The 11327-nt window shown below is 37.7% G+C and overlaps 1 protein-coding gene across 1 annotated transcript in view; it reads left to right on the plus strand.

Moving 5' to 3' along the window:
* The window catches only part of xkr4 (XK related 4), a 181191-nt gene extending 174027 nt beyond the window's left edge, over nt 1-7164 (plus strand). Inside the window, exon 3 of the mRNA XM_052023201.1 lies at nt 4830-7164. Coding sequence (XP_051879161.1) covers nt 4830-5758 — 929 coding nt within the window. The 3' untranslated portion in view covers nt 5759-7164. The remainder of the gene's footprint in view (nt 1-4829) is intronic.
* Nucleotides 7165-11327: the final 4163 nt, after the last annotated feature.

Below are 11327 nucleotides of genomic sequence, written 5' to 3' on the forward strand. Positions count from 1 at the left end.
TAGCGACCCGGGTTCAATTCCAGCCACTGTCTGTAAGGAGTTTGTACGTTCTCCCTGTGTCTGTGTGGGTTTCCTCCCACATTCCAAAGACGTATGGGTTAGGAAGTTGTGGGCATGCTATGTTGGCGCCGGAAGTGTGGCGACGCTTGCGGGCTGCCCCCAGAGCACTCTACACAAAAGATGCATTTCACTGTGTGTTTTGATGTACATGTGACTAATAAAGATATCTTATCCATGTGTAAATCATGGCTCTGAAGAAGCAAAGTGGAGCAAAAGGAGATAGCATTGTAATAGTGTTGCTCTTCTCAGGTTCACCCTCTGTAGAAATTACGCTAGAAGTATAACCCTAGCTAATTATAAAACTTTCAACAGCAGTCAGCATTATAAATGGATTGCTTATACTTTGTGCCATGTTTGCTTATGGATGGCGACACACAAAAATCCTCCTTTTCGCCACACACATAATTATAGACAAACTCCTCTGTTAAATGTAAGACCAGGTTTTGCTGTATGTTCATATGTTGGAGGCCAAATAGCATAACCTGTCTGTTGAAGGTTCTCAAATTAGAGTTCATAGTTTTTTTAAAATAACTTATTTGGGGCTTTCCTGATGACCTGGTTGCAGTGTCCAGTGTGAAACCAAGGCATACAGATCTCGGTGCGGAGTTAACAGTTATTATACTGGATGACAGTAATACTTCAGATGGCCTCATCCCATGATGTGGAAAAGGGATAAATCAACCTTGTGATGATTAACTAATAGCACCTACTGAAAATATGTGTGTGCGTGTGCAGATGTCACACAAGGGCAGGATTTGGTTCAGCTGCGTCCAATCGTCTCTCCACCCTCAGCAGATACCTCAAACCTCACACTGTAATGAGATATGGAAACATCATTTGGCATTTATGAAGCCATGTATCAGCTGAAATAATCACTATGAATGGAGAAGAAGAAAATTAGAGTGTTAGGTTTTTTAATGCTTCATTGTATTACCTTCCTTTTTCTTTTCTGCTTGCATATTCACTTTCTAGAATCATAATCACAGGTGGAACATGTACAATGATTGGAGACTGAGTTATTAGAAATGTTATATTTAATTTTTTTTCAAAATACTACCGAAATTCTCAGAATTATTCATCACAGGAGTGAATACATTATTTTGTACAATATGTTCGACTGACTTAATCAAATAAACCAATACTAATTGACTGGTTAACTGTTATTGTAAATTCTCAAATGTATTGTTTTATTTCAATTTACTCAATCAAAAGTTGTCCATTTACCAAGTCATGTCATCCAGTTGGAGTAGAATTATGAACACATTTTAGATTGTTAGGATGGGCAGATGGCAACAGTATTTCTGGATATAATTTATTTACTGTTTTTATTTTTCAAAATGTAGTTGACGTTTACAAATAAAAGGGAGGGAAAGTGAGAGAAAATTACTTGGTCATGTTCATAAAAAAGGGTTTGGCAATACAACTCATCCACATACTGAATGAGCAGCTTTTCAGTTTCTCTTTTCTTTTACCTCTTGGCAAGTCTTTCTCTGGGGATGGAAGTAACCAAGGAGTTCAGCTTAGCGTCATTACAGCACTCAGTAGACATGAGTAATATGACTTGAATTATTGCAAAGTTCATGTCAGTTTTTTATTGGGAGTACAAAGTTGCTGCTGGTATATCTTTATACTTACAGTAGGTACATTAAGTTAATGATTTCTTCTAGGTTTTGTTGCCAACCTTCCAAGGCCTGAGTTACCAGAACTTGTTCTTAAAATGCTCCATTTAGACTAGTTGAGATCAGCCTTTTTGACCCAGTCAGGATTTACTATAAATTGCATTAGAGATCCTGGCATTTCTATGTTTGGAAGCTTAGAATTTTTGAATGCAGCAAGTGGCATTTCTGCTTAACAATGGCCCATTTAGTGGCTGTAATGCATTAAGCTGGGTGTTAGCTCACTGATGGGGAAGGAGCAAGTGTTTGTTTTGATGGCAGGAAGGTGAGTAAATTGATTTTTCTGAACATTCTGTGACATTAAATATTTTCCGGCCACAGCCAGTCTGATTTCTTAAACTGTGTCACTCACACCTCTCAATACGGTAATTTTACCTCTCATGTTGCCTTTATTTAGAGATGGAAGAAGACATGATATTTTGGCTTATCTGGTATAATCATAATTCTTCTGTGCCCTCATGTCTTCACTTTAGTCACAGGCTAGTAGATTAACTTGCAGAGCAGCACTTAATAAAGATCAGAATAAACAGTCGAATTAGTATATGGTATTTCTTTCCAGGCACTGGCTGCTTTCAAGGATGTTTTGAATATCTTGCTTTAAAAGGCACACGAGCCAGTTATTGTTCAGCTAGCACTTCAAATCTCCTGACGGAGCTTTTCCTCTCAAGAATTACTCACATCCAACACATCCCACTGAAGGACTGAAGGAAGCTATTATGAATAAGAAATGTGTTTTTGACTAAATCTGGATGTGCACATAAATGAGTTATAAGATATCAATAAAAGAAAAATCACTGTCTTGTTTAGAATATAATCCTTCAGTGCTGTAATGAATAATTTGAACTCATTGAAATTCATTGTTACATTAAAATTAATTTATTATTTTTCACACATTTGCTTTAAACTCCATGGTATGCATTTTTGTTATAAAATTTCTCATCAAAATAGTTCATAATTTTATTAAAATAGTATGCATAAAAATTTGACACAAATGTTGACCATTCTTATAATAAGGATATTGTGATAAATCAAAAATAATCAGAACATCTTCCTTGTAATGGTGTAAGGTTAACCTATATTCTAGTTTATAACACTAGAGATTTCTGACCCACTTGACATTTGTGAATATCAGACTGAAGTTAAAGGTCTTGAAATTGATTTTCAGTGATCAAAGCACCATGGAATTCAACAGGGTCAATTTTAAGCTTGCCTTCTTGGTAACATAGTTGGATAGATAGTTAAAAACCAATAGATTACTTAACTCACTCATATCCCAACCATTTACAATATCGGTCCTCAGGGTTGCACAACTAGATTTGACATTTAATAAAGCAGCCAGTTAAATTTAGGTAAAGCCATGTAATAAAACCATAAAGAAGACCATGAGTTCCCCTCTGGCTAATTCTATGGCAGTGGGAGCTTATAATTTTACCACCCCACTTTAGGAAAGGCAACGTGGCTCAAGAGAAACAGAAAGAGGAAGGAAATAAAAGAAATTATAAAACAGGTTTTATGAAGAGGATAAAGATTTTAACTGATGGTTTAATTGGGCTATATTTTTCTCAGAAATGCCAGTGGTTTCATATGGAAGTCCTGAACTTTCTGATAGTTGGTTTTGTTGACCATACTCCACTGAAGGAACATTAACTTCCTATGGCGTCTCAGCACTTATTCCAGGCAAGTCAACACATTTAACCTGCATTAGGTAAAATCTGGTGCAGGTTCAGTGAATGACAAAAGTTGTAGGTAATCCTTTTCAAATTTTATTAAAATTTTAAAAGAAAAGAGTCTGTTCATGATGTGAATGTTTTTGAATCCCTCTGGATGCCAGAGACATTCAGAAATCTAATAGTTTGACAGCATTGACAGCAGATAAGCCTGAGTAGGTAGCCTGGCTGACTAGCAGATTTTCCTGCAGTTTATTGGGCAAGGCTTGTTCTGGCCTGGCCGCATGCTGCTATTTACATTCAAAGTGGTTGGATCCAGAATGTAAATGCAGCCTCAGTGGAAAGGCACGCACTAATCACGGATGACACTCCTCTAGCCAGAAAATTCTGGGCGAAAGAATTTCTATGGAACTCTATAGAATCCAACACTAGTTTAACTGCTGTGTTCCTTGCATCTTCCCTGATCTGACTATAACAGTCCCGTTGGGGTCAGTGGTAATACAAAAGGACACGACAATAAGGCCATTCACTTAACATCTCTTAGCCTGCATCCTTCCTGCCTTGTTAACCTGATCTTTTGAGCAGGCAATAGAACACCTGTAGGGAGAGGTTTATTTTTAAGTATATATTTAGATCCCAGTAATGTCATGGGATCTAACTAAGATGTTTTTCAAAGAGCTGAAAGGAGATGCAATTCCAGTTTACCCCTGAGATCCAACTTGCCAGCAGGTGGGTTGTGGGCCAGAAGATACAGAGGATCTCCCTTCCCACATAGTTGTCACCCTCACACTACACACGTCTAGAGGCCCCTCAGCATTTTTGCAATGGGTCTCCTTTGGTTGCTTCCCGTCGCTGAATTCCTGCTCCTTCCTATAGTTTCCAGTGTGCCTGCGAGAAAAGTTTTGGCCAAATGATGCAGCCATTTGGATCAGCCAGGCTGCCAATTCCCCATACCCCATTTTTGCCACCTGCCTTGGTACTCACACATGGCATGTTTTATTTAAAATTACGGTGTGTGAATGTTTTCATCAGCTGATGTTACGCAGTTGATAAACAGTAGCAAAGTCTGCCAAGAAATTCATCCACTGTCAGTGGTGTTACATGCACTGCATTGTAGCAACAGCAACACATTGTTGTCTGCCTAGAAATTCATCTCACTGAAATTAATAAAACCAAATTTTGGAGGCCAACTACAATGGTGCATTTAGTACTACAAACCAGAGAAAAAAAAAATTCTGGGCAATCATTCTTAATGAAAGGTTTTTGAAAAGACAAAGAAAGAAAATAATTATATTTTCAAATAAATGTTATATGTGGAGAAGTTCCTTTTGGAAAGATCTTTCTAAACTCAAATTTGTCATGTTTTACAAAGGTTCTGGCCGGCCTAAAATCACTCACCACTTGTGCGCTTCTATGTTTTCTACAGGCCTTACAGCTGCTGCATCCTTGGTATCATTGGCTTGGGCCTTGGCATCCTACCAGAAGGCTCTTCGAGACTCCAGAAATGATAAAAAACCCATCAGCTACCTGGCTGTTATCATTCAGTTCTGTTGGCATTTCTTCACCATTGCAGCCAGAGTCATCACATTTGCCTTGTTCGCATCTGTTTTTCAGCTCTATTTTGGGATCTTCATTGTTTTACATTGGTGCATCATGACTTTCTGGATTGTTCATTGTGAAACAGAGTTCTGCATAACCAAGTGGGAGGAGATTGTATTTGACATGGTTGTGGGAATAATCTATATTTTCAGTTGGTTCAATGTTAAAGAAGGAAGGACTCGGTGTCGGCTGTTCATCTACTACTTTGGAATCCTTTTGGAAAACACGGCCTTGAGTGCTCTATGGTACTTGTACCGAGCACCTCAAATAACTGATGCTTTTGCTATACCAGCGCTTTGTGTTGTCTTTAGTAGCTTTTTGACTGGAATCGTTTTTATGTTGATGTATTATGCCTTTTTTCATCCAAATGGACCAAGGTTTGGCCAGTCACCAAGCTGTGCTTGTAAGGAACCTGTGACCACTTTCAATTTGCCAGCAGAGGTGTCGGCAAATGCCTTGAGGTCTGTGTCTCAAAACAGGGAACAGAAACTCCCAGAAAGAGAGAGTTGTATGCCTGTTTTTCAGGTCAGACCCACTGCACCCTCCACACCATCTTCACGCACCCCACGGATAGAAGAAACTGTGATCAAAATTGACCTATTGAGAAACAAGTATCCAGCTTGGGACAGACATGTTTTGGACAGAAGTCTGCGAAAGGCCATCCTTGCTTTTGAATGTGCATCCTCGCCACCTCAACTTCAATACAAGAATGAAGCCCTCATTGAAGAAAGGCTGGAGTATGAAACAACTCTGTGATAAGCTAACAAGTTGTTCTGTTAAGGAAGCACGTTGCCAAACCAGAGGCTGAAACTAGGATTGTGGTGATAACAGTGAGTAGAAAGTTTCCTCTGGGTGCTGCATCTGGTGAGACCATAAAGCAATTTGTGGTTTTGATGCACACAATACATTAATGTATATGCTGCCAAGAGCATTAATATTTATGAACCTGAGAGGCAGTGAAATATTATTAAGATTAGCGTTTTCTTATTACTTCAGTGATATGGTGCTAATTCATCTGCCAGCATAATTTACCAAAATTGGGCTTCTCAAACCTGTCAAGAATTAAAAATGCATTATCTGCTGGCAGTATGAACATGCACATTTTCTAGTTACTATAATTGAACAGCATTTGCAAAATGTATTTCTTTGACTTATGTAAGAGTTAAAAAAATGTGATTTTGTTGGTTTTTTTATATATTGTGAACTATGCTAGAAAGTAACTTTTTAAATGGAAAATCGTGATATTGTGGACTAAATTTTATGCAGATGTTGAATACAATCTTGGCAGCTTTCCATTCTGGATTGTATCATCGTGGGAACTGAAATGGAATTTTAACTATCCTACGCACAGTATATGTATAAAGCTTAAGTAAAGGTGTCTGCACCAAAACACCAACCTGCAGTTTGTGGCTGTTTAGTAATTTAATAGAGCACATGTCCCTGGATTTTTGGTGAGAAACAGGGTCACAATTATCTCAGTGTGGAAGCCAAGAAAACGATGTAAATTTACCAGAAGAGTCAAGATTCAACATGCAAGTACAGGCAGGCACATACCATTAGTACACTCAATGGCAACAACTTAGCTGAATAGAAAAGAAGCACAAACTTTCATTCAGATTATCAGCTACTGGCAGAGTTCTAGTTGAAACCAGTCTTGATAACTGACTATGATACATTCCTCAGTACTGGAAGCTGTGCTTGGGCTACAATGTCAGAGTGTAATCACTAGTCATGGAGTGAAAATATAAATGGGGGATGCAATAAGCCAATTAATTGTAAATAATTGGAAGAGAAGATTGACAAAATTGTTTCCACTGTTATTGTGGACATTATTGAGAGTGTACAATAGCCCTGCATTCTGTGGTAATGTAATTGTATAAATCAGTGATGAACAATTGGGCAAATGCTTCTGTGCCAGAGTATAGTTTTAAATACTTTGCATTAGACAAGGTTGATTTTGCTTGTCAGTGGAAACTATTCTAATTACTGTACATTATTTATGTTTCAATTATTAATAATTTTACCTGTATAACTGTTTTGTCTGAAGAATCTAAATACAACAGGAATATGCAAAGAATGGGTTCAGAGAAATTGCTTTGTCTTTTCACAAAAAAAAATTATTCATTGTCATAAAAAGAGTTTTTTTGATGGAAAATCTTAGTTCGGGATACTGCTTTCTTGATTATTCAATAATATGTATATATAACTTGTTAAAAGGTGTTTTGCATCTATTAATTAGCAAAAGATACACCAATTTGTCCCATTTTTCAAAAATTTGCATTAATATTTCAGTTGTACAGTATGCTGTACATGTCAGCCATTGATAATCAAGTATGCAGATATTAAATGAGATCTATAACAGATTATTATTTGCCAATCCTGTGTCTCCAGCTCTCTGCAAGTATGTGGTCTTGAAGCTGAGAGACAGATCGTTATTTGAAATACATAGCAAATTACAGAAAAATTGACAGCTATCATAAATTCATGGTCTATGATTTGTGATCCAGAGAGTCTTGGCAAGGGTAATAAATTGATTCATTAGCACCATCTGATATTTCCATCAATCAACTATATATCTGATTTTCTGACTAATCTTAGTTGTGGCGCAATCTCTACACAAGGATATAAGTAGGTTTATGACATTAATGTTTCATCCCTTAAAACATATATAAAGAAACAAGTTATAAACTTAATAATCAGCAAATAATTTTTTTTATATATATATCCAGGAAGTAATCTAGTAACATTCCATTATGTAATAGGAGAGAATGGACATTTCTTTTGTCAGTAAAAAAGACACAGGCCTAAAAATTAGATCACAGGGCCCCATTTATTTCAGAGCTATGCAATTAAAAGTATACTTTAGATGAAGAGGGACTCTTTAACAACCAGTTCTGCGACATTCTGGAAATTCAACTGGCTCTTCCCAGCATGAGTTGCAAGTTTGCATCTGATGCATTTTCAGTGCTAGTCTTGCATCAAATACATCACTTCCTGTGCAACACTTCTTTTGAGGAGTTCTCAGGGAAATTAGTCTACACTGTCCCAGACTTGATCCATGTTTAAATTACACAATCCCTAACCCAACGGTGATTCTGATCTCACCTTGTACTGATCCAAGCCCTCAAACCCCTGATCAGACTAGACCCAACCCTTAAATGGCAAAACAGCTGATGCTTCAATTGCTTGACCCTCAGGTGACCTGATTGCATTAAGTCCCAATTCCCTGAGGTCCCAATCCTTCAATGTCCTTGATTGCTTAACCAGCCTGTACAAAGATATCTCCCCCTCCCCTTACCCCCCACCCAACCCCAATGACCCTGATCTAATCAGTGAGATAACTCCACCCCCCAACCCCAGGCCCTGATTGAACCTCAGACTGTTTGCACTCTCTTGATCCTCCCTTCATGCTCCAATTCGGACTGTGACGAGTGTTGCATTTTTCTTAGTGCACTCTGTAATAGTGAAGTGCCAATTTGATAGCACCCAAGACCCCAGCAGCATTGATAATCTATCACACCTCTTACAGTCCACTCCAATTTACAGACCACACATGTTCTGCCCAAGATGACTTTAGGATAGCAAGCAACACATTATTTTATTGGATTATAGCCTCAGTCTGACTTAATTAACCAGTTCCTCCAAAGGGTTTTTCATCAAAGTCAAGTGTTAAGATTAAGTTTGGAAGTAGGAGTGTTTGGAGGAGGAGAGCGTCAGTGTGGGGCAAGTTTTTATGCAAATACAAAAATACTAGTAAAAGACCAACAAACATGCTCTGACCGAGGGCTGAGGGGATCATAATTTCCAGATGTGTCACAGTAAATGGAAGTGAAACTTGTCACTTAAATTATTTTCTGTATTGTAAGACTACAGCTGAATATTTTCAAAAACATTAAATTATCACCAAAGTATTGTTAAAAATCAGTGATCCTTTTTCAGCTTTCAGAATGTGGAACTTGCCATACAAGAAGTTGTTGTAATAAATAGCTTAGGTATTTTTAATTTGAAACTGCATGTATATGAGAGAAAAGGAACAAAAACATCACTTAAAGGGCTAAGATGAGTTAAATGAAATAGGAGGAAACTCATATGGATTATAAAACACATCAGCGCAGACTATTTGGGCTAAATAGTCTGTATATTCTGTGTTGTTCTATGTAATGTAATTCTGAACAGAAGGAAACTTTTAGCTCATTAAAATAGTTATAGCTCTTTGAAAGCATGATGTATTTAGTCCTGCATGTCCTGATCATTCCCTTTAACTCTGCAGTTATTTTCCTTTCAATGACAATTGCTTATTTGTGCTAGTGATTATTACCTATGTTGCATTGTTCTGGAAATTCAGCTCTTGTGCACTGAGGTGAAACATTCATTATCCCCATTCGACATCGCCAGATCATGTGTAGCATAGGCACCCAAACAAGCTGTCATCACACAGCATCCCACCAAAACTAATGAACAACTATCTGACTCTGTCTCAAAGTAGGTGCTGTAGGTGATGGCTTACCTTTGGTTACTTATGCAATAATTGCATTTTTTCCTCTTTCCCATGTCTTTTCTTACCCAGCCCTGATCATCTCTTCATGAATAATTTTCCTCAGCATCCAATAATTCCCTTCAGATCATGCACCTTTGTCGTCAGGAAACTTCAGTTCTCTTGGTACAAAGGTCAAATTAATGCAGTAAGATCTGTTCCTTGATCTTAAATGAAATTCTGATTTCCTTCAGTTCTTTTGCTTTTTTTTCACTTTATCAAAAAAGGGAACAACAATTAAGGATCACCAATTGGTCAAGATTTCCCAAATACACATGGAGCCCGTGTAAAGGCTGGGATACATATGGACAAAGCCCCTCCTAATTGTGGTTGACGAAGGCATAAAAATACAGCCCTCAGTAACAGCACCAGTTGGCTATTAGGTAGAGGAAAATGGATACAGGCACTTTTCTATTCTCCAAAGAACTTTCATCAGCCAGGTATTGGGTGGATAAATGAAAATGAGTTATTGAAGCTGCCATAAGGTGCATGCTTCATCATTTTTACTCTGACCCTCAACCCACCCCCACCTATTTGATTCATTTTTGTTAGGGGTTTCTCCTGGAACCTTTTTGTCAGTGTCTTTCTAATTTGTCTTTGTGCCACTTGACACCTGGCTGTTATTTACTCTGCTCTCCCATTATGGAGAATGTATGCAGAAGGGGCCCAAGAAAATTAGCCGGAAAAACAGTAAAACTATTTTAGGGGAAAGTACAAATTGACTACAAATGAGATTTGTGGCTATTTCTTACAGGAAGTCTTTTGATTTCTATATGTCGTTCCTGTATTAACAATCATGTAAACAAATTAATTGTTTGTAACCATTTCTGCTCAGTGGCATACTTAATTTCAATTCAGCTAATCAAATGAAAGCCACTTCCACAGCTTTGCAAAATAAAACATCAATGCCATCATAAGTTTACTGTTCACTTATGTACATGAAGCCTACACATCAGTTGCCCCTAATCCCAGTGGGTGAAGAATGAATTCTTAATATCTAGCCTGTCTCCCAGATACAATTTAAGTGGCAGCAGTGCATAAGATGGCTGACTGCTTTGTGTTAATATTGCCCAAATCCTGAAAAATGCTGCAGCTCTTGCAGTGTGCATTGGGAATTTGAAACCACCTCCTTATTGACACATGTTTATTAGTGGGTTGCATCACTAAGGTCCCATTGACAGGATGCTCAGGTTAACACTTACAGCTCCTCTGTGAATTAATCAGCTGCAGCTCTCATCAGAGTCCTATACTGGTTGTGAAAATGTACTCTCTCCTCAGCTTAACCCCCTGAACAGCCTTTGTGGCCTACAAGTAATACCTGTAACCTTTGAATAGCAACTATTAACTTACCTTCAACTAAAATGATTTTAAATAAGCCTGGTGCTTTAATCCACTATAAGATTTCAAATCCTGCTGCTATATACTATTTTGTGTTACCTGATCAGCATTAGGAGTAACAATGGAATCGATGACATTGATCTTGGCTTCATCTGTCCCATTGTTACCCTGATTTTGTGCTGATCATGACTGACCCCAAAATCTGAAGTATAGTCTTTTTGATATACAGATCTTATCAATTCTTGCTCCACATTTATGCATTCTTTGTCTACCAACCATCTCAACTTCACTATCTATTATTGCAAAAGGAACTCACTAAAACTTCAGATCGTTCCAACCTTTCTCAGTTCCTGGATACTGATTGGCTGCCTTTTCACTCCATCTACTAGATTACTTTGTAATAAGAAAAATTAGATAAATTGTGAAATTTGTACCTTATCCTTTCCTTTCAGT

Source organism: Pristis pectinata, chromosome 9 (assembly GCF_009764475.1).
Source record: "Pristis pectinata isolate sPriPec2 chromosome 9, sPriPec2.1.pri, whole genome shotgun sequence".
Taxonomy (NCBI): Eukaryota; Metazoa; Chordata; class Chondrichthyes; order Rhinopristiformes; family Pristidae; genus Pristis; species Pristis pectinata.